This window comes from Tauraco erythrolophus, chromosome 1, assembly GCF_009769465.1.
Source record: "Tauraco erythrolophus isolate bTauEry1 chromosome 1, bTauEry1.pri, whole genome shotgun sequence".
NCBI classification, from domain to species: domain Eukaryota; kingdom Metazoa; phylum Chordata; class Aves; order Musophagiformes; family Musophagidae; genus Tauraco; species Tauraco erythrolophus.
In genome coordinates this window covers 60,026,515-60,050,724 of record NC_141465.1, presented here as the reverse complement: position 1 = coordinate 60,050,724, position 24,210 = coordinate 60,026,515, and the positions used below count along the sequence as shown (strand labels likewise).

Below are 24,210 nucleotides of genomic sequence, written 5' to 3'. Positions count from 1 at the left end.
AATAGCTTCAATTCACTCAAAAAACATAGGTCTGAACTTCCCTACTTAAACCAACAAGCTAGAACGTCTAAGTACCTAAATCCAAAACCCTACAAAATAGTTTTGATTTGATCTGCTGACCATAACCCTGGGGGACCTCACAGCATTCTGTCCCATTTGTGCCAAAATCTGCTTATGCTCCTAAAAATGCACGCTGGAGACGTTAAGGCGGCTAACATTTTATTTAGAGTTACTGCTTACAAAGCCAGCCTTTATTGCCTCCTAAGGCAGTGCAAAAACAAGCACATGCAAAGTACGCCGCACATACAAAGCGCTGGTAACCACAGCGTACGCTGCTGGTGCTGAATACAGCACGGGCATCACAGATGACAAAACTTGCATCAGGAGTTACCGATCTTGTGGCTCCAAAACAAAAGCATCAAGTAGCATGCACGGAAAATATATTACAACTTAAAACTGATGCTGCACTTAAGGGTTTCGTTATTTCACAGCTGAGTTCAAATTCATCTAGGAAACAAAACAATTTTTGCTATGAAGCTAGAAGCACTAAGAGAAGGGAAGGGGGAGGCACAGCTGAACAATTTTCTTACCAATTTTGAGAGTTACCTCCTCCAAGACTTACACAGACTGCAGATAAAGTTTCTTTACTGGGTTGGCATATTTAGAAAAATAATTCTATTCCCTCTACTTTCATATCAAGTTGTCACACTGTATGGTGCAAGAACTAAACTTAAAAAAAAAAAAAGAGTGGGAGCATGTGTAGGACAGAAAACACATCCCTGAACTAATAAGCAAAAAAAAAAAAATCCCCAGGAGTGCTTCATCAGGAAGAGCAGGTTGACAACACAGATGCTTCTTCCGAATGGGGTAAACGGTTGATGAAACAGAAAATTACTAACGGTTTCAAAGTACATGTCAAAAGGGAAGAAAAAAGTGATCTACATTAGTTTGGGATAAATTGGAAAGCCCTCTCAAATGCTCATGCACAGAAGATAACAACCAGGAGAGAAAAATAGGAGTGAACTTTTGAAAACGATCATTTTAAACACTGACTAGAGCAGCCTTTCAGGCTTTTCCCTTCCAACTTGGATTCTGTTTGGGTGGGAAACATTTAATGGTGAGCCTAATGGCACAGTCTTAAAGCAGTGGGAGAATATCAGCAAGGAAGAGTAATGACAGCTCTGGAAAAAATCCACTGTTCCTCACCCCTCTATGCTGACTGAGAACCTAACGTGTATGCCATGCAAAATCAAGCTTAGAGGACACGGTATCTACTCAGGAATAGGCTGCAGGTGGATTATGTAATAAGATTATTTGACTTTCAGACTTTAAAACTCCTCTTCAGCATCTAATTAAAAAGATGTACTCTCACTCACACAAGTGAAAATGAATTCTAAACAAGGTTGTAACAAAGAGAAAAAAAGCTGAAAACAATACACAAACATACAGTCAGTACAGTCACCTACTTGTACGGTTTCTTCTCTTTCTTCTCTATGTAGATGTCATAACTTCTCACACATGCACCTGAATGAGATCTATGATTTACTACTACTTTTTGAAACACATTTCCCAGCTATGTTACATTCTTTTGAGTATTCACAGACTTTTTTGTTTGTTTAATTCAAAGTCTTCAGTCTTTAATTCTCTCAGATGTACTATTCCATTTTCCTGGAAATACCTCACAAACCCACAACTATTCCAAGCAATTTCTGTCCCCCCAAAGACATGGTGCTCTCAGTTGCTTCACCTGCACTTAACAGGAAGGCAAAAGACTCCACAGCTTTTTTGCCATTAATAAAATGGTATAGTCAAAGTGCTGTAGAAAAGCCGGCCACGCAAAGAAACGAAAAGCAATAAAACAAGAGCAGATTTCGGAAATCTTAAAAAGAAACTGGAAAAAAATCCTCACAATTATATTCTTTCCTAAGACAAATGCAGCAATGCACTAAAACAGGAACAAGAAGAGACAATACAATGTGGAAGTCCTACATTATACACCTTAAAGTACGCAGCCTTATAAGAATTTTTAATGATGAAGTTAATATCCCAAAAGGGAGAGAGTGTTTGTGTGTGTGTCAGAGCCAATCCAATCAAAGAATACGTTTCTGCATGTGGTAGTAGCTAAGAACAAGGAGTAAAGAGAAAAAAAAAAGAGCCCAGCTGTTGGAGAACATGAAAGCCAAATCTTGCATGTTCATTCTGGTTCGATACTCAGTTACTCGATTACTAATCTTTTAAGATCATACATAGATAGACACATGGGCAACACACAGGTAGGTTAATTGGTCTGATGGATGCCTTCCAGCCTAGATCTGTTTTAAGATCTCCAGTGGCATTGTGAAGATGGGAATAAGGCCAATTTCTTGCATTACTAATAGCTCCAAACAGGCATCAGACATTTCAAATTTCCTTGAAATTTTACTATCAGGTAAAAGAAAGATGTTAGTGATACCACCAGGGAAGTATTTCAAAATTCCATGAAGGTGGAATTCATCACCGTTTAGGAAAAGATTAATAGAAATCTGGTCCAAGACTACTTGAATGTAGCAGAGACGTTACCATTCCAGAAAACCTGCAAATATGAGTGATCCCACATAGTATTATGGTTTTATTTATAAGCCACTCAAAAATTTGGAGATTTCAGAAGCACTGTACAGATAGGAATGACATGTATCAGGATCCTCAAGAGTAATAGGAGAATGAAGCATTAATTATTGCAAGACACAGCTGTAAAGACAGTATAGTGACCTGCTAGACTGAGATAAGTAACTGATTAACAGTTTCTAAAATGTGATCTCAAATTTCACAGTGGAAGTAATAAAGATTTCTTTCCGGCATGGATAAATGTGTCAGTGTTTTCTCTGAAGGAGACCTCAATGCAACTTTAGCAGTAACAGGAAAAGAATCTTGTATTAAGAAGGGACTGAGTATTTTGAAGTGATTCACTAAGAACTAGTTTATTAATTAGGCCTGTAATTTTCCAATATCCTTAAATATTACTTTTTTAATGTAATACTCAAACAATAAGATCATATCTGGTTTCTACTAATAGAAGCTGTTGCTTTAGGGGAGAGTAGCTTAAATCTTTTCTGCCTAGGACAAACCAGCCCTTTCTTGCAATATGTACATCCCAGCAATCTTTTACCTAAAAAGAAAAAACCCGCTTTGCTGAAGTTAAATAAATAAAAAAGAAAACACAGAAGTATTAAGTCATTCTACTTACATCATAAACCTGGGGACTTGTCAGACAGCGGGCTATCAGGCCACACCAGCTGGGTAAAGTTGTGGTCAATGGAGGGCCACTGTGAGTGAGAATTGGCTTCAAATAACTTCTGCAGTTAAGGAAAACACATCAGTGCTCAAAAACCACTAATGAAAATAAGACGACAATTGTATATAAATGTGGTTCTGCCTTTGATCTATGTACTGCGCAATAATTTTATATAAAACATCTATTGAAAAAATCTCCATTTGTAAACAAATAAATGAAAAACATCTTCCCCCCACCAACATTTTCCCCTTGATCCTTTCAAGGGCAGTTTCTTTAATTATACATTTTCTGCAAGGCCAACTAGCTAACTCTCCTCTTAAAAGTTTCAAACGATTGCAATGTTTTCAGCTTTTGGGCTCTCTGGAGCCAAAAGGAACAAGCAGAGGTGCAAGTGCTGTAGTGCTAATAGGCCCAAGGGTACTTCTGCTCTGAAGATGAGAGCATGGTGTTGAGGCTGCAAGCTGGAGGTAACAAGGTGACATACCTACGTGGCTCAACACAGGGAAATAAAGAAATACTGTCCATCCAACATCCTCAAAGCAATGCAGCCATTTGAACTGCTAGCTGGTCACTGAGCCACCCAGAGATGTAACCAGAGATCTTATCCCAGTAAAGCTCAAAGACATCTCTGCGGTGCGCATATACGTACCACACAGAGCCTCAGAAAGGGAAAACTGTATGGCAACAACCATGTAACACAGCATGGAAGGAAAGTGATGCTACCTAGATTACACTGAGGGGGCATGGGGGTGGGAAAGGAAGATGCCTTTACAGCTCCTTTCATAGGTCTGCCCCTAGGTGAATCTGTATTTGTTCACATTAGTGCTCCAGACTGATGATATGCCTGAGGACATGCTCAGGAATCAAAAAGGTAACCCGTAGCAGGGTTACATGCTGATCTTGACTGGCATAAGAACTGAGCTCAGGAGGACAGTGCTAAGACTTTCAGACAATGTTTGGAATCAGGACCACAGGGTTCTGGGTTCACAGGGTCTTTGGTGGTTGTTTTTTTCCTTTTTTAAGTCAGTTTAATAATTTTAAATGTAAATACATATTGCAGGTATTCTAGTTACTTTCTTAGGCCTCTAAGCACAGAGAGAACCAAATCTGTTTGTGAATATAAGTTTCCCTGTTCTTCTCAACAGATCAAGGTGCTTAGGGAAAACAGAGGGTTAAAAAAGGGGCTGTTTTAGCAGGGATTTATCCCTCCTCTTTAGCAGAGCCTGGCATAGCGTGTTTACTTGAGCATATAACGGCATGATTATACCACTGCAGAGTTACGTTTCTTCCTTCCCTTCTCCAGTAACAGTGTGGTTACACCCAGTTCTGGAAAGAAATAAACTCTTTGCCCTTACACTAACCTACCAGCATCTACATTGCCCTGTGGCAGACAGGCACACAGTGACTTGACTGTAATAAAACAAACCCAGTAAAAGACATCTGGTACTTCATCAGAGTTGCAGTTTTGTTAGTGTTTAACAATTGTGGGTGAAACCAGGGAACAGCCCATGACATTAAATGAACTCTGTGTTCCACAGGAATGAAGTTCCCAGTTATTCATCCACACAGAGCTCTGCAGGCAATAGCCAGCGTTGAAACACACTGCCAAGTGAATCTTACTCCCATCTTTTTCAAGTTAAGTTCCCTTGCAAAAAGTGAATTTTGATACTATCTGCTGTTCTACCCACAAACCAAGTGAACACATCAGAAAAAAAAATATTTTGACATTTAGCCATGGGTATAAAGGTGGCAATTCTAAAGATCATCCCTTCCATGCAATTTAAGCCCACCTAGCTGATGTTTATCTGAATAGTTCCTTGCAACAGAAGGAGCAGAATTTTACCTCTAAGCCACAGTAAGACAGTTCTGCCTCTGGATGTCAATTTCCTTGGCACAAACTTCAAAGAAACCTTTCCTCAAGATTTCGAGCCACCACAGAAAAAGTAAGTGCACTACTAACATCCTTTAAGTTTCTGTGAAACAGCTATTTAAGCTGTAATTTTCACCTAGCACTCCCCCAACCCTTGCTCCAACTGCTGCTGACTGCACTTGTGGTAGTGTCAGCCAAGGGGAAATCAGCACTGCAAACTACTCCTTTTTTCATTGGGCACATCCCTTTTGTAAAGACAGAGGAAGAGGATAGCTCTGTTTCCTTCTTAAAAAGACAAAAAATAAGCAATCAGCCACAGCCAGATACATCCGTGCTCTTACCACAGAAGCCTTCATTTTAAATAACAAAAAGTGACTGCAATACACTTTGACACCAACCACTGCAACTCGAAGGGTTAACCTGAAATTAGTAACATTTACGAATATTTGAGCTTGCACATACACTCCCTTCTGGGCTTTGGCCCAATACTACTGCATCTGAAAGCATCAGTCACAAACAGATTTTATCCTGAACAGTCAAGTGCTAGCAGGATCTGAATGCTTGCAACACTATTCCTTGGTTTCCTTCCTGCACAAGGTATGGATGGACACTGACACTACTGTGCTCCGACCAGGCCCGCAATCCCTCATCAACTGATGGCCAAGACCCCAGCGAAAAGACTCACTTCTCAGATGAAAGCTGTAACAAGATTAAGGCCCTGTCACAGGCATTTACATATACTTAACTGCCCCAGAAATTACTAGGAATCAAGAACTGAAACTTCTTATGGCCATAAGATTATCATTTTCCACTAAGTGAGTGTAAGCTGTTAAGGAGGGGCGCCTGTATGAAATACTGATTGAAATACGTTAAGTAGATTAAAAAACCAAAAGCATGAAATGTCAGCTAGACAAAAATTGCTCAGATGCTTAAACAAGGCTATCTAAATAGTGTAATTATGGCTTCAGAAAGGTTGTACAGTACTATATACACACAAGGACACTCTCTGCTTTAACACTCGTAGGAAGTTCTGGATATACTGAAGGGAATAAGCTGGATCACATGTAGATATTTAGTTCCAGAACCTCCTGTATCAGCAATGAGTTTTCAACGAGGACTTCATCACAAAAGCAGATGGCTCTTCAGAGCAATGAGTCGGGGTTTAGACATGTACAATGAACTGCAAAACTAGTTTGCGCTATAAGCATCAGTGAAGATGAGAACAAATTAATGGAACAAATCAGAGGATCTGAAATAGTTAATTGGTTGTCTTATTGTTTAGGAAGGAACTTCAGCTCCTAGAACTGACTGGTTTCTGTCCTCCAGCAAGTGTGACACACGATGCATTAGAGAAAGGAAAGGTCTGTCTTCTGAGGCAGTGAGTTCAAGTTTCAGTTAGGTGCCTTGAAACTGTCGAATACTTTGTCTTTCTCCTGTTCGACTCTCTGAAAGTGCTTAAGGCTACATATGGGTACGCAGAAAGGAAAAAAGTGAACATTTCATGCCCTGAAGCTAAGCTGTGTTTTCAAAAGGATACTTATGGTCAAAGCTATACCACAGCCTGAAGAGCCAAGCACTTTCCTGCTTTGTCCTGTTCCTTCTTTCAGAGTCTGGGCCATCCTAGAAATAAGATAAAAACATATTCAATTATTTCAGGCAGAAAAAACTCAAATCATACATTCCAATCATTCACATTATAATGTCCTGTCCAAAAAAGCCAGATTACTTCAATACTGTACTTGGACTGCAAAAGCAAGCTATTTAGAGATGCACTTATACTGAGAAGAATACTTTCCCTAGAAAGACCAGAAATTACTACAGAGAAGAAGTAGATCCTCTTCATTACCCTCAAGTTACCTTAATGATCCCTCTACCACCTAGTTTCCTTGAGTCTAAAAGCTTATCACACAGTTAATGCAGTAATGGATATGGAATTAAGTCCAAAACTGACAAATAAACCTCACTGATGTCCTGTCCTCATCCTCCTCCCCAAATAAATGAACTGGAATAATCCAGACTGATCCCCATCCATTGCTTGGTTGGCTTTCCCAACTGTAGGTCTATTTGATGTTCTTTCCTTAAGCCTATTGCTTCCTTGGAAGAACAAGGGAATTTACCATACCTATTAAACTCTCACAAACCTAACGAAAAATATCACACTTAAAAGTTCATGCTTAACAGGGAATCCATATAAAAATCACAATTGAGGAAGGTTATGCAAATTTCTTAAGTGCTAGATCAAGCTCAGATATATCTAGCACTGCTAATAGTGTTAAATATAATCTCTTTACTAGCTGTGCAGCAAGTCATCACACCAGCTGGTCTGCAGCTGCATTTGTTTTTACTTTTTTTACTGTTTTGAGTTGGGTTTGGGGTTTTTTTTGGCCAGAGGCCAGAAGTTAAACACAGGAAAACAGATGAAGTGAGAACGCCTTGTATGAATCATCTTCCAAACTACTGGAAAAGAACAAGACAGAATTGCCCTGTGTACTTCCAATCTGCAAAAAAATCCATGATCCACCAAGAGTTAAAGCTTAGCACATTTTCACTCCCAAATGATGTATTTTCTTTAACTGTGACATGCTGCTAGTCTTGGCTTGGTGAAAGAAAGAGGAATCCAAAGGGAACTGACTAATGTAATCCATTAAGAATGCAACGCACAACTAAAGAGGGAAACAAATGGTTACGTGCTCTATGTTTACATGGGAAAAAAAAGCAAAGAAGTTATTTCCACTCAGACACTGAATGAGAACAGAATACCCATGCCCATTTCTTGTTAAAGCAATTCCTCAAATACTGACAAGCTCAGTCGGAACTGGCTGAAGTCATCTTACCATGATAACACTTTCTAACCCTGGTTTTATGCAACAATGTGGCCTTCATTGTAGAATGTGTTTTGAGGCCTGGCCTTCTGGTTTCTTCCAGATGGCTACAAAACCAAGTTGACCCTTTTTGGTACCGAAACCTACCATTTCAGAATCTATTTTGTGTGCCGGACACAGGCTTCTACAAAGATGCCTAATACAATTTCTGCAATGAGAGAGACGCTTCCTGTGCAAGTAACTCTTACTTGTACAACCTGCCACAAATGAAAAAAAAAAAAAAAAGGCAAGGCAGGAGAAACCACTAATAGGAAAGCTGATCCCAAATACAGCATGTATCTGTGACCAGCCTGAACACCGGCATCATACAACCTGAGGTTTACAAAGCAGAGTTCACACGCTTGCACCCTAAGCATCCTCCGGGTCGAAAGTCATCTGTCTTTCCTGCCATTCAGCTTCCTCTAGCAGGTTCCTACAGCTGTGCTACTGAACAATTAGTGTCAAGCAGGACTTTGGGAGAGTGTAAACTACAGTCTGGACAGAGGAAGCTTCCAGTTAAGCCTCAGGAAATGTTGTGGAGTGTGTTTTTTTTTTTCCCCAAAAACCTTTCACTCCTCCTGTTAATTCACTCGGTTTATAGGTGAGGAAAACCGAAATTTCTGCTATGAACAACATTCTTTCGATAGCGGTGTTTGCCATAGCATTTTGCAGGTAAAAAAGTCAACTCTTGGGTTGTTACTGATGCATAGAAAGCTGTACTGAAGATTTACAGCGAGAGTTTGCTGAATATAAATTACAGTTTTCCAGTGCTCCTTTTGCCTTATACAGGTGGTACACAGTACAGGCAAGATGCAGCTGGCTTGTGGTACAATATACAGGAGTTGAAATCGGATTAGTAAACTTAATCTTTGATTCTAGGCAAGTCCAAGGGTCAAAATTTGGTATCAATTACTGAACAGTAGCCAAAAGGATTATCTCTGGGTCAGTCTTGGGGAGGATCGTTCATGCTGTAGCATGTTAAAAGCAAGCATGTTGGGTGGGTGGGTAAGAGGAAACCACATTGTTAAATGCAGTGTATTAGCAGATTTGGGAAGGTTTTTGATGCCTTTTATCTATATGCGTACACAAAAATTTGAAGACTGTAGCATTACACCCTACACCACAGAATGCTTTTTGGTGGACATTACTTGAGTATTATAAAGTAAAATGTATTACTGACTTGCCAGCTAAGAGAAAGGTTTAATCCATGCACGTAGCTTCTGCAATTCTTTATTGTCTTAGTTATAAAATAAGATCAGCCTAATAGAGAAGTTATGTAATTACTTACTCCTTGTAAGACTTGAAAGCTGTCGTTAGTAGGTGGAGGATCCTGATCTGGGTCAACCCCAACCCTACAGAAACATTAGGAAGACAAAGCAAGTAGTGTTACTGAGGCTTGCAAATGCTCCAAGTTTGGTAGAATGCATTTTAAAAGCACTTAGCACCCAGCAAAGCTGCATTCAGAGAAGTTATAAGAATAGTTTGAGGAAGAGCTGTCTATTATTCCCCTGCAGTTACGTAGCTATAAATGAGATATTTTTTCACTGAAGCAGCAACTATCTGTAGATAACAGCTTTAACTCCATCTCAGCATCAACTTTAACTGCTTACCTTTGTTGTCAATTGTTTTAGGACACTGGCAAATACTATTTTTGGCTTAAAAGGTGAACTGTAGGTGACATCCTCTTCAGTGGAGAACATCCCTCATGTCCAGCAGCAAGAAATCAGAGACTAAGAATAAACCCAAGCTAAATATTTGACAGAGCAAATAACTTAGCTGCCAGATAGGCCAGAGAATGGCGCAAATATACAATTCAAAAAAAGCCACACACACACCAAGTTTTAATGCACTATGTGAAGCAATAAAAACACTTTATAAATACTCATAATATTAATTTGCTGCAAGTTTCATTCACCTAACACAACACAGCCACAGTGGATTAACAAGAGGTCTGTCTAGTCTGGTCTCCCACCTAAGTCAGGGAGGGCCATAGTATGTATAAAATGTATATGTCTACATCAATGTATAATGAAATAGTGGATGATGACAGAATAATACATTAATAAGAACTGTCTACTTGCTTTTGCATAGTTAGCAAGCATCTTATTATGAAACCATCCTTTCACACAGTGCTCCTATCCAAGATGGGTATTTAATCCTTGTAATTATGTTCAGGTTTTTCTGGTCTGTTTTGGGGGTAGCTATTTGTTAAGATTAGACTTGTCTAGTTTTAAATCCTATTCATGCCTTAATCTCTGTGCTCTCTTCTAGAACCTAGACCTCCAACCAAGGCCTCAAATGACAACGTAGTTCAGGGGAAACCAAGAAGGCTACTCTAAAACAGGCTTCAGCAGCCTCATACAGAGCTAGTGCTGACCCAGTCCTCTGCTTGCATATTTTCCTGAGTCTCTTTTCTTTCCTCATCACTTCCTTTTTCCACATCAACCCTTAGGCACATTTACCCTGGCAATTCATTGGCACTGACGAGCCTCAAGACTAAAACACCAGTTTAAGGGAAGACTGGACAGACAGATTGGGTACTGGACTGTAACACATGCTAAAATAAAATGCCACACACAAGAATTCTGAAAGGTTACAAGGGCTTAGATGTTACTGCTTAGGCTATCACTAAGCAGTGAAGACATGACAGGAAGGGTTTTCTGTAGACAAACTAGTTACCTAATGAAGCCTCATGCAGAAAGCTGACAAGCCACATCAGGAAACCCACTTGGTATGGGCAATATATACATAAGATTGCACATTCCTTTATAAATACACATAAAAAGAAAAGAAAAAGATTTGTGGCTTTCGAAACGCCCGCTGCACATTGGAGAGGTCGAACGCACTACGCACCGCAGCCACGCTCAAGTCGGTCGTGCAACTGGCAATACCAGCGGGGAGTTGAAGAAGTGTGTTCCAGAAGACGAACATTGCTTGCATTCCCTAAATAGTTTTAACTCACTGGGCTACCCATTCACTTCACAGTACATAAGACCACCAAACAATTCAGAATGTCTCAGCTTTTACTTGACTTTCAAGGTTGTGCGTTTGTTTTGGGGATTTTAACTGCCCTTAGGGAGCAGAAGGGGGCTTAGTGAAGGACCAAAGTAGGATGACCATACTGTTCAGTGAAAAGTCATAGTACATCACAGGCCAGGTGTTTGGGTTCACTGTTGCGCTGAAGAGGAAAAGAGGGCTTTTCTATATTAAAATGCTTCAACTTTTCAAAAGAAAATTCTTACTACAGACATTTCTTTCAATATTGAAATAGTATATCGATACAGACTTGTCCATTTTAAATTTTTTTCAAAGTTATTCTTCAAGTGAATTTACATTTCAAATATTTCTAATTAACTCGTTTCTATAAATCACTTTTTTTTAAGTTCGTGTTTCACAGTGTGCTACTCAGTTCACAGATTAATGAAAAATACATTACTATTTGAATTCCCACAACTACTTTTTGTATCTTTCAATCAGCATACTGGGTCTCTTACCCTCTACTCTAGCATGAATTGTATAGGAAGCTTTTTTTTTTGTAGAAAGTCTGCCTGTTTAAGTTTCAAAATATATACACTCTGGTCTCACGACAAGCATCATGTTTTTGCAGGCTCTGCCCCCAAATTTCTAAGGAAGTTTCATCTTTATCACCTGAAACAAAACAATACCAAAAACCAGTCAAGTCTCCCCTAACCTTCTTCACAGCGAAGAGAAGCACAAAAAACATTTAGCTACTTCATCCTTACTAAACTACTTCCATAATTAAAAGTACAAGTAAAGCTGATGCACGTATGTCTTCAACACAATTTTTTTTTCTGGTGGTTAAAAGAAAAAAAAAATCCATCTCACATCCTTAAGCACGTTTAGAAAGCTTTCCGTAATTTAAATATGCTCTAAAGGCCAATACCAGTTCTCATTTATGTAACTAGTTTTGAAATTAAGAAAAATTATTACTGGATCGATCGATGCAGATCCCCCTCCCAGAGATCAGAGGCACAGAGAGGGTAGCCTTGCTAGTGACTGTGGTGTTTTGCTCAAAGCCCCTGGCAGAAAGGCAGGTGAGCAAGCAAGCTCTGGTTAAAAACAGCGTTTTGCTGAAGAGGCACACACTGGGTGACGAAGACTAGGGGGCACATCGGCTGGGGGACAGCCAAGGCCAGGGCAGTGCAGATGCCAGCCAGCATCTTTGTTTTCCCATCCGTTCTTTCTGAAAGCCCATTGCAGCAGTTGTGTGTGGATTCCCCGAGGGTATATAGTAGTGATTCAGATAAGTAACTCTTAAAAAACAGAAGTTAGATAAAGAATATGTGCAGTCTTTCAGCTGTAACAATGCATATATATCCCAAAACTGGTGAAAAATCCATCTGTTTCCCCCATTGGCACCAATTTGGTACTTGACAGATACCTTAATACTGCAGAACAAACAGTTACTAGTACATAAAGTTCAGCCATCTTTACTTCTGCCTTGGGAAGTTTACTGGAATCTGTAGACAAGCATACGCTATAGTAAAAATCCAATTTAAGTATATTTCTTCACTCCTCGCTAACGAAATTTTTTTTTTTTTTTTTTTTTTTTGTTTTGAGACATAAAAGGCTTTTCACATTTTAAGACCTCTGTAACAGCAAAGGAACTACTATTGAGCTCCTAAGGCCCCATAACAAGGCACCGTGTTTCTGCTCTTACCTGACTCCTGACCTTTCTGGTCCTTATTCTACAGCTAGAACTCCAGCATCACATGTAGGAAAGCAGTTACTCAGATTCGATCCCTCAAATCCTAAGCCTATGAATAATTCAGTAATTTAAGCAGTGCGGTAGAAAAATGGCTGACACACAAAATGTGGAAAGCAAAGTGGAAACTAAGTGTATGGAAAGGAATGGTAAAAAAAGCAGATAGAACTACTTCAAGTTATCCACTATGTCATTTTAAAATGGGTGGAATAATTTCTTCTGATACTTCAAAAATCTTTCCGAGGCCTTGCAACACATAGATGACAAGCTCTCAAAATACATGTCTTTATTACATTCTAGCATATGTAATTCATGTGGCAACAGTCAAGACTGACTGTAATAGATAACAGTTCTCAAATTCTCTGTATAAGCTAACGTCCTGTATCTCTGGCAAATTTAGAAGTTGGCTGGGAACCTTCAAGTGTGACAGGATACATGAAAAACTTACCAGTGCCCCGCCCCAAGGAGTTTTCTTTATATAAATATTCTGTGTATATTTATATATACACACACATTCTCCTATAGCTGCCAGCCATAGGTTTTTTTTCCCCCCCTTCTTTCTTTATACGTGTATCACTTCTAGAAACCGTCAACTGGACAAGACTAGGATTCTGGTTTATCTCCACTCTTACTAGCATCTTCCTATAAAGCAATGTGATAAAACCTCAGTTTTTAAAATAGATCCCCAAACAGGCCAGGCTAAACCATCTATGAAGTCCCTTCCAACTGGAACAGTTGTATGAAACAATCCCAAAGAATACTTAAGAATACCCGTGTGATTAAGGAGCATAGGATCACATCCATGATTTACCAGCTTTCAAGACTTCCCAGGTCAGAGACACTCATTTTGCTTTATTAATTACACATACACAAGAGTTAAAGGATGTGGTGTTTTGCGGTTTGGGTTTTTTAAGCTAAAAACATGATGCATGATCCACACTCTCCCAGCACAGAAGAAGAGAACAGACTCAGAATTGAGGAACATCTACGGCACTCTGCAGAAAAGGAGAAGCAGCAGCAGCATGCCATAGTAGAGAAAAAAAGCACACACTTAGTGTTATGAAGATAAAGAAAGCCAAGCATCAGGTTCATTTGGTATAAAGGAAAGCACAGTGTCACCTGAAATACAGCCAGCGGCTTTCACTCATCTCTTCCACCGATGGAACATGGTCACCGACTCTGGTACAGTACAAGAATGCAATGTGAAATAGCAAAACAAAATAAACCAACAAAAAACCCCTACCCAATAAAAAACGACAAAGCATACACGAATAAGAATGGCAGAACAATGACAAAGTGACAAAAACCATAAAAATTAGCAACAGCAGCACTTTATGATTGAGATGTCCAGTAATTTTCTTCAGATGTTCAGATTCAGGCTGGCAAATCACCTATATTTGTGACAGGCCACCTCCTCCAGAAAATCAGGTTCAATAGCTCTCAAGAGAGCTGCTACACAGAGAGAGCTGGTCTAAGACATTTCCTACCGCTTTGGACCTGCACATGGTCTAAAAGAGAAAAAGTCATTAGAGAAAGTCATGACAGGAAACTATCCATATACAAAAGAGGCCATCAATGCTGCCTAGTTTCATATTTAGCACATATTGCCAGCCCAATACAGCTGGCAATATGTACTAAATCACTTGTTTTAACTAACAATTAACAATCTTTAATATAATTAATCTCCAGCCACAGCAGAGTGTGCTTCTACTCCTTGCTTTGCCTTTTGCAATAGTACTTAAAAAAAAGTAAAAACACAAGTGAAAGCAGTTTGGTTTCTAGTACTTTCCACGTAAATTCCTTAGCAGCTTGTGGGTATTTTTTCGCCTGTTTTCCCATGAAGACATGCTACATGAACTATATACTGCTTATGTGAAATAAAAGACCAGATGATCAGAAGTCCACAGAGGCCCGAATTCACAAAGAGCAGGTGTACACATCCGGACTGCAGGCTCACATCTTGGGGAACCAAACATTTAAGGCCATAGCTTGCGCTATGAAGAGCATGCACTCATCTAATTCACGAAGGCCGAGGCAAACACCAGACATTGGATAGATTTGTTCTGCATTCCTGGTTCAATAGCTCTTCTCCCATACCGACATACACTCCAGATCAGAGCACTCTGCTCTGAAAGACCAACACTGAGACAGCTCTGCATATGCAGCAAAACCTAAAATTAAAATCTGCCCAACAACTTCCCTTCCACAACTTCTTTCTCTTTGCTGTATCTTTGCCAAGTTAATATACTGAAGTTTTCCCAGATGTCTATAATGAGTGCAGCATTTTTGGAAAATTTTAGCTATTTTGGAAGAGTTCAACCGTTTCTCAGAAGACAGCTGAGAAAGACGACAATTCCTACCATCATGTGTTTTTTTTAAATAAAACCCACTCATGAAAAAAAAAAATGGAATTAGGAAAAGTCATTTCAGGTTGGTTTTAGGGTACCTTTGAGTATTCTTTTTCTTTTACTTGACCTAACCAAGATAATGACTCCTAAAACTGTCCACTGAGGTTTGTCAGAGCTTGGCAGTTAAACCCGTACCACTCGTGTGCTGTAGATACAATTCAACCCAGCACCTACAGGGTCTGGGCCTTCCCCACACTTTTTCTCTCTGGAGTGAATTGCTAATGTTTCACAGCACAAGCAGAGAGGTAAGGAAACATCTCCCATGCCTACATCCAGACAACCAAAAGAGGAGGCAATCGCCTACCAAGGGAAAGACCCAGAGGGGTGAGGCGGGAGGTTTGGAGACTGCTCTGCACCTCCATTAAGAGAGATTCACGACTGATGAAACTAGAGATTGGGAAAGGAGGAAGACAGGAGAAACTAGATAGGGAAAGACAACTAGTGAAAACAGTGCAGAAAAAGGCACGGTGAAAGGAAAAAGCCCACAACAGAGGGCAAGGGACAGTGCCTGTGTCTGTGTATTTGCCCTTCATGGGCAGCAGAGAGCAGCTAGAAGGCAGTGAAGGATCTAAGCTGTAGAATAACAGAAACAGGGTGTAAAACAGAAGGACGTGACCTCTTATCAGACATCCCCCACCTCAGTCCCGAACACAACGCAAGGCTGAATCCCAGCACCAACACTCACCTCCTGCCATCACAGCACACTGATGCATGATATTCAAGAAATGCACATTTTATTGTTGATCCACCCTAGGTAGGTTAATAGAGTATAACCTGAGACTGCCACCAAGCTGTCCGTTTTGCCACCATCCCAGATAGGTAGGTAGTTCACATAGCTGCTATGTGAGAGTCAGTGTTTCTAGATTTCTTTTTCAGTTTGTTCATTTAAAGAGAAAAAAAAATCACTAGATAAAAAGCTCTTAAAAAGACTTTATTTGCAAAAGTCAGACATAAGGTAGTAAATATAAGTTGACATTGTCTGTGCAACCTTTAATTTCTCTGGTAGAAAGACGTCTAAAATATTTTAAATTGAAAGATAGAATACATTTAAGATTTAGAAAAAGGTTGTTAAGTATAACTGAAACTTCCTCATTAAAATAAACATGAACTTCCTCATTTGAGGCAGTTTATGAAGGGGAGGAAAGCATTAATCTACATGTTGCTTCATTCAAGATGAAAAGAACCAGGTCAGTAGCCTCTAATGAAAACTGGAAAAAATATTATTTTGCAATACAAATGCTAGGAGTTCCCTTTTTTCCTGTGACAGATAAATGACATGATAAGTCAGCTACTTTTCTGAGAAGAGGAACTTGGCCAGTGGTTTTGATTTACAGGGCTCTTTAGTTTGCTGAAGTTGTTAAAACTTCAGGCAGGAAATTCTTTGTTTTAGTCTCAAAGGAAGAGACTATATTTTTAATATCCAAGTCATGCTTTAGTTTCTAAGAAAAAAATAATCTGCTAGAAAAGCGTAACTGTTTACCACTCACATGCTTGAACACATCTCGCTGATAGACAGCCAAGAAATTCAGACACATGACATCATGGCTTTAACTCCAGTTTCTGGTGTTAATTTTTAACTTGCTCAGCATCAAGTGGCAGAAACCAAAAGCATCTAAACATCCCATTATGTTTTACTTGGATTTTTCTGTCATGACCTCACTTTCCCAAGCAGTTAAGCAGTAAACTAAAGTTAAGTCCCTGCTACAAACCATAAGTGCTCTGCTTAGCTGTACATTTAAGCCTGACCAGTGGGCCCTGATAAACTGGTAACATACCCTATCTGGAAAGATACCTGCTCTCCCGATTACTTGAGACATTTAGAGCAGAGCAAGGGGAGGCAGAGGGCGTTTTTGCCTGTTTTCCTCCTTATACTTCTTTTTACTTTACCAAAACTTAATTTTCATGTTAGCCTCTCCTCCCTCGACCCATTTTAATATAGTTCACATCTTGGGAGAGAAGGGACCACCAGAAGAACAAAGCATGCATCCCAATTGCCATGCAATTAATGGTGCTGCCAGAGGCACATGCCTCTACCTCTGCGCCACAGCAAAGTAATTCTGGATCCTTACGTACGTGTTACCCCATGCACGCACACAACTGCCTCCCCAGGAACATAGTGGTACCAAGCCAGGCTTAAAGTCTTAGCTGGAGTCAGCTCTCTGGTCCTGTTCTACTTAAATTGTGTAGGCAAAACCTTAAGCAAAGACCCCCTGGTGTGGTCATCTGTCTTGGTTGACTCTTTGTTAAAGCCGGCCCTTGTCTTCTCCTCACCTCCACACTGCAGCAAGGCCAGCCACTTCATGAGGACTTTGTAAGGACCGACTGACTTTCCATCTTTCCTTCCATAAAGGCCAAAGTCAGCCAGGACACAACTGTTCCAAACTTCCTATGAGAGCTGGCCTTTCAAGAGTTCACATAAATCCTGACGTTTAAGTCCACCACACAAGAGGCATTAGTTCTCTATGTCTCTTCATTCACTTAATCTAGGAAGCAAATCACCTTTCATCTTTTTAACTTCTTTTCTGCTAGATAATCCTGTATGGGAGCACTATTTATTTCCAGCCTCTTGCAATCTAACCTAATAGGCAAGTGCCAAGGCTCAGAAAGCATCCCAGGCCACCCTAGGGATAAGTTCCCTAACGAAAAGCCTCAGGACTGCACCAGCACTATGTTTTCTGCAGCTGAGTGAGGCACTGGGCCAGCGTTTCACCTTCATCTCCTCCTGCCTATCTGTTCCACTAGGTAGAAAGGGTTGGAAAAGAGAAAAGCAGCATATTTCTAAAATTCAGCTGGAAACGAATTCGTCCCTTTCTTAAATCTCTAAGGTCAGACAGGACTTCGTGCTTTCCAGCGGAAAGATCTCTGTCACAGCACAGGGTACTTTACCAGCACCAAGTTTCTAACTCTCCATCAGCTGCACACGGCTGCCACCTCCCGGCACGAATCTCATCTCATGCGATCTCAAAAAGTGCAGCGTCTCCCTCATTAGTAGAGCGGTGCCTGTCGAGGCAGCTGTAAGCAGACCCATACGGTTCTCTAAAATACTTCCTATGCAGAGTTCCCGTGTTTCCATGATATCCTTCCCTTAAAAGGGAAGTTAACCATTTACTTTCCATCAACCATGCCAAACAAGCTACAGTTAAAAATTACTGCTTACTAGTAAGGGTGAGTAAATCTCAAAAAAATGCAAAACACTCAAAGCTATGGTTCAGCCAACTGTCTTTTGGCTGCTGTTCCTCTAGGAATGGTATCACAGCCTTTCTAGTTCTTCCTTGTTGGCCACATTCATGATTTTTGCAAGTATAGTCTACCTGAAGGGCAAGCCTGGAATGGATATGGTGTTAGCCATTTCTCCCTTCAGCAGCAACGCGTCAGCCAGGCTCACGGAGTCTCATTACAGAGCTAGGTAAGTCCTGCTAAAGGAGTAAGTGTATCTTCTGAGAAGCTCTCACGAACTGCTTCCCAGGCTCAATGAGGTGAAAACAAAAGAAAAAGAAAAAAAACAAGACCCTGATATCTCAGAACTTGTTTCTAGTCAGCCAGGAGCTGGGCTACATACTGGCATTCAGTCCCGTCCTACTGCTGACAACTAAGGGAGCACTGTGGCAAAAGTACATGGTTGACTGCACTCATGAGCTGCCTTCTGATACAGGCAGATTGAACACAATTGCTCTTCACCTAAGTGTTCAGCAGTGCATCCTGTCCCTTACTGGACGATAAGGTTTGAAGGAAACAACCAATCATGCTCCCTCAACAAAAAAAAGGTGCAGGCAGTAGGGCAGAAGACTCAGGACGCCAACACCTACAAGAGAGCTGTTAGTTTTGTTGACCTGGGTTGCAGGTCACGTGGTTGCAGCCACGCTTCAGAAGATGGTTTGAAACCTACTCAAGTGGAGGGCAGACAAGGGATATCCTCACATCAGTCATTGCAGAGGCTGCAGGCAGATCTCGGCACACTTTGCTCTGCCATCGTGAGCAGACTGCAAGAAGTGTTTTTACCCGTGTGTTGCTAGCCAGAACCTATCTCCTGCTTGCTGGTATGACTCACCTCAGACAGTCTAGGTGCACTGCTGGTTATGCAGACACCAGGCCTGCCCTGCTTGCCAAAGTAAGTACAGTTGTTCCTTGTCTACCGCTATGGGACAGAAACCCGCTTCTATTGTCAGAGGTGCCAAATGGAAAGCTGCACATAGTACCTACTCCAGGTATCTGGTTAAAGGCGTTACACAGCTCTCACACAGGAACAGAAACCAGACAGGCTGGGCTTAGAAATATCATTATGATGTGGTATCTCATGATTGTTAATGATGCAACTGCACTTGAATTGTTTTTGTTGTTGACTTCACACCAGGTGTTGCATAACCTGGTTTTAGTGACTTCAGAGAGCCTGACTACATGGAAATGATGCCTCTTTCTGATGCGATAGCCACACATCTGGAACTTGCATTTAAAGACAGTTTTGGCATGAAAAAAAAGAAACTCTGATTTCCCAATGCTTGTTGTTAGACAGAGGTGAGATCCTGTAAGTCACTGTAATGTCTGTCTCAGGCTGGACACATGCTACCTTCAATGAGAAGAGTTCACAAGCATATCTGGAAGTCCTATCCATCTTTTCTTCCCAACCTAGAAAGCATCTGCTACCTATTGCCACAAACAGTTCACTTAAGTTTTCCAAAAGCAGTACCAGTCTCTAAGAATAGTCAGTTCTTCCAAAGACTGAAACTGGTTTTATCTAAGATCGTCTTGTGATAGACTAGGAAAAAACACAACGGGAAGACAAATGCTGGATAGCACAATCAGAAAGCAATACAAAGTAAGCTTTCAAGTACCAAGAAGTGTAAATAATTTATGTATGAAAACACACTGAAGTATTTGTACAGCATACATTGTTTTAATCCCATTATTTACCTTTGCTTCTCTCAACTGCCAAAACTTTCACAGAATGATAACATATGTTATGTTTTTAACAATGATTCATTCATGATTGTCTAATATTTCTGTTATCAAGTATCCTCAAACATGAATGTACTTGCAGCCCTGAAGAATCAAGTACTGGCCAGAGTTTACAAATGGCTATAATCATGCTGCTTACCATTTTGGTAGGTCTCCTCAAAAGAGGAGGAAATACATTCAGAAGACTAGCAAGATTCCATTTTCCCAGTGGTTTAGGTAACATCAGGTTTGTTTGGATGGATGTTTAAAGTGCATTTGGTTTAGCACCACCCACTAAAAACTCCATTTGACTTGAAAAACAGAACAGGGCCATTACAAGGAGCCAGAAGACAGGGAAATGTCCTAGTATAACAGGAAGAGAAATTTATATAGGACTAGATTCTTTCTTCTCAATATAGGGGCTGCTGTATCAGGCAACACTCTTTCATATCCTACTGTACTGACAAGGACCTAGATACCTATAAACAGAGCATCAGAGAGCTTTAAGCTGAATCCCAGCAGCATCTTGTACATTTTCTTTACCAGCTTGCAGTAGCACCTTCCTGTATAAAACAGTGTTCTAAATACGTAGAACACCTTTATCAATCATCAAACAAGTTCTGTAAGACTATTCCAGATTAGCACATTTGCCACTTAAAGTCAAGTTTCCCCAGCATACAGTTGCATACTGACCTGATGTTCAGCCATGACAGCATAGGAGTTGTACCTCCACCAACAATCCACACAGTGAAAAAGACAATGAGGAGAGTTGTTGAGAACATCATCTGATGCGAGTAGGTAGCCGTATCTCGTATAGCCAGAGCAAACGCCATGGCTCCCCTGAGACCTATGCAAAAAGAAAGAAACAGCAGAGCTTCAGAAGTGCAACCGCGCCTATTCACAACACAGCATCCTTCCTTGCTCCCTCCATGCCATACAGGCACAAAGTGACAGGCAGAAAGCACTTGACTCTGGCAAGCTTTAATTCTCTCAGTTTCCCTGTTAAATTATGCCCTGGGATGATTTAGAACATAATTTGCCCTGGTAGTTTTCTGGAGCTTAAAGAATCCATGAGTCCTAAGAAAAGGTGTAAATATTTCCAGAAACTAACAGGAAAGAAATGCAGAAACAAACAAGTTGTGGACAACAGCAAAACATATTATGGAATCAAGCAGCTCCCTGAATCCAAATGAAAACGTACACTTTTCCATTTGATTCTATAACTGAAGCATGAGTTTTTGATATGAAATTGTTATCAGCTGGGAAAATATTCTAGTTAATAACATATTCACAGGCAGACTATATTCTCCCACCCTCAATTATGGAAGCCCACTAGCAAGGACAAGCCATTTGCAGACTGCATTTGGCCATCTGCAGACTTCTTTAGTAGGGGAATCACGGAATAACAGGATGGTTAAGGTTGGAAGGGACATCTAGAGGTCATCTGGTCCAACTGCCCTGCTCAAGTAGGGTTACATGGAGTAGGTTGCCCAGGATCACATCCAGACAGCTTTTGAATATCTCATAGAATCATAGTATCTCCTGGGATGGAGATGCCACAACCTCCCCGGGCAACCTATGCCAGTGCTTGTACACAGTAAAAAGCGTTTCTGATGTTCGAAGGGAGCCTCCTGCATTTCAGTTTGTGCCCATTGCCTCTGGTCCTGTCACTGGGCACCACTGGAAATAGCCTGACTCCATCTTCTTTACGTCCTCTGGTGTACACTTCTTGAAGTTGCACATGTTTAGACACAGACAAATATTCCCTTATTTGCTTTAAATGACAAACTTAAACAGTTATCTCTGTGACAGAAATCATAAGCGAGTTTAAGTCAAATATGTTGCTTTCTCCCAACTAAGTGGGAGAGGGCATCCATAAATATGCCTTGATTTTCTCAGCAGATACCTATTTCTGCACAACACGTACATCACCTCAGCTAGAAACAACCTTCTGGAAGAGAGGCATCCCAATTCCCCCATTCCCTTCAGATGCACTTCAAATGAAAATATTCCCAACATGAGGTGACTGCTTGCTGACAGCAGCTGGCATTTCAAGATGTCACTCTTCCCAGACATGACACATTTTCTGTAAAAGTTGAAAGACACATGACGGCACACTGCAACAACCACTAAGTCTTCCATTCAGGATGCATGGATGTGGATTATAAAAGCAGAAGGTAGTACTATAAATTGCTTATGAGTCAAAAATAAGATTTTTTTTTTTCTTTACCAAACATTTTTGCTTTTACCTGAAAACATCATCATGTGCTGAAAGTTCCAGCTGATCTTATGCCTTCTGCCCAGATTCAACAAGAAGGAGAGAGGGTAGATGTGTGCAGCTCTGCCCAAAAAGATTGCAATCTGTTCACAGCTAAGGGTTAAGGATTTCACTTTCCTGAGGTATACACCCTTGGGTACTCACCTCTAACATGAAGCTTCTGGTTTAGAGAGAAGTTTACATCATGATATCAAGCATTCTTGATATCTCTGCCTATATGAAAGACTTTCACAAATTAAATGCATACAGAATTCATTGGATAAAAGGCAAATTTTAACAATACAACTGTGGGAAACTACGGCGGGTCCATGGATCCTAGGACAGAAGATGAAGAAATTGACCTTGGAGAGATTGCTCTGTACCCCTGAAGATCTGGAAACTCCCTGAACAGAAGAAATGGAAACAACTTGCAGGTGCTGGGAGAGCCAGGGAACCTTAAGATAAGGAGGAACCGTAAGATAAGAAACTCGGACTGTGTTTTTGCACTAATTGCATGATGTAATGAATTTGGCTTGGATTACTGTCATGGTTTGATGTGGAGGGGGGGGTGGTTCTGGTGGCAGGAGAGGGATTTTGCTCCCTGCGACCTCCCCGGTTTTGGATCCGGGTTAGGCTTAGTTCTGGCCATCAGATCAGACTGCCATCCCCCTCGGGGTTGAGCCAATAGGGCGCCTCTGCGAATTGCCCTATTTAAGTCAGGACAAGGGAGCCGGAAAAGGTGCTTCGCCCAGGATCGACCAGAGAAGGGAGGAGGGCACTGCCCCCGCTCCCTGGCTCCCGGCCGGGCGGCTGCCTGCGTCAGGCCGGCGCCGCCCACGGAGAATGGCGGCGGCGGAGCCAGCTGGGGAACTCGGGGGCACCCCACTCCCAGGGTGCCCACTGGGCTGAGTTCACCTGGAGAGGACTGAGATCTGAGAGAAACAGCTGCATCGACAGCAGGTCAGTGAGGATGGAGCGGGAGGAGGTGTGCCGGAGCCGAGTTTCCCCTGCAGCTGATGGTGAGATAGCAGGCGGCCCCCCTGCAACCAGGACGGCCTCGGTGGAGCAGCGACCCACTCGCAGCCCGTGGGGAGAAGATGCCTGAGCCCGAGGATGGTCGTGTTGGGGGCACGGCAAGGCAGAAAGGCATCTGGAGTCTTCGTGACGACCCACGCCGGAGCGAGTGGCTACAGCTCCCTAAGTACTCGAGACTGTGGTATAGCCCACACCGGAGCAATCTGTGGGGAAGGATTGTTTCCAGTGGGCTGGACTCACGTTGGAGAAATTTGTGGATTTTTCCTCGTGGGTAGGGGATCCATTGGAGCAGGGGAAAAGGGTGTAAGGACTCCTTCTCCTTTAAGAAAGAAGCAGCAGTAACAGCACGGAATGAACTGACCTGCACTCCCCCAGTCCCTGCCCCCTGTGCTGCTGGGGGGAGGAGGTAGAGCCGGGAGGAAAAGGAAGGTGGGGGGGGGGAAGGTGTCGGTTTTAAGATCTGGTTTTGTTTCTTTCTGTCCTCTCAAGTAATCGGTTTTTATTTCCCTTTGTCCTTCTAAGTAATCATTAATAAACTGTTTTGCTTTGAGAAAAGCGCTGCCTGTTTTGCCCAGGACCCTGGTTGGTGGGTGCTCCCTCTGTTCTTGCCTCAACCCTCAGTCCTTTTGTTTTTTTTTCTCTCCTCTCTACTTTATTGGAGAAGGAGAGACTGTGTGAGTTTTAGTTGCTGGATCAGCCTAAAACCACGACAATTACATAGAGCGCGTGATCACCGATCATGTATTAGGCTAAGGTGCGTGAACAGCTGTAGGTAACCAGTCACCTAATTGCTTATGTCGCGTGCACTGTTAGAATTAGCACAAAAGTGTGCTGGAACCTGCAATAACAC

General features: G+C 41.4%; 1 protein-coding gene across 3 annotated transcripts in view; it reads right to left on the bottom strand.

Annotated features, from left to right (window-relative positions):
* The window catches only part of SLC9A7 (solute carrier family 9 member A7), an 83,691-nt gene that overhangs the window by 2,986 nt on the left and 56,495 nt on the right, over window positions 1-24,210 (bottom strand). For 2 of the 3 annotated variants that reach the window (XM_086609775.1, XM_086609797.1), the window contains 6 exons: window positions 22,318-22,429; window positions 20,762-20,915; window positions 13,848-13,907; window positions 9,291-9,354; window positions 6,679-6,761; window positions 3,224-3,329 (listed from right to left, as the gene is read on the bottom strand). In XM_086609775.1, the coding sequence (XP_086465901.1) occupies window positions 3,224-3,329; window positions 6,679-6,761; window positions 9,291-9,354; window positions 13,848-13,907; window positions 20,762-20,915; window positions 22,318-22,429 (579 nt within the window). The remainder of the gene's footprint in view (window positions 1-3,223; window positions 3,330-6,678; window positions 6,762-9,290; window positions 9,355-13,847; window positions 13,908-20,761; window positions 20,916-22,317; window positions 22,430-24,210) is intronic. The other variant, XM_086609786.1, reaches the window with a different exon arrangement.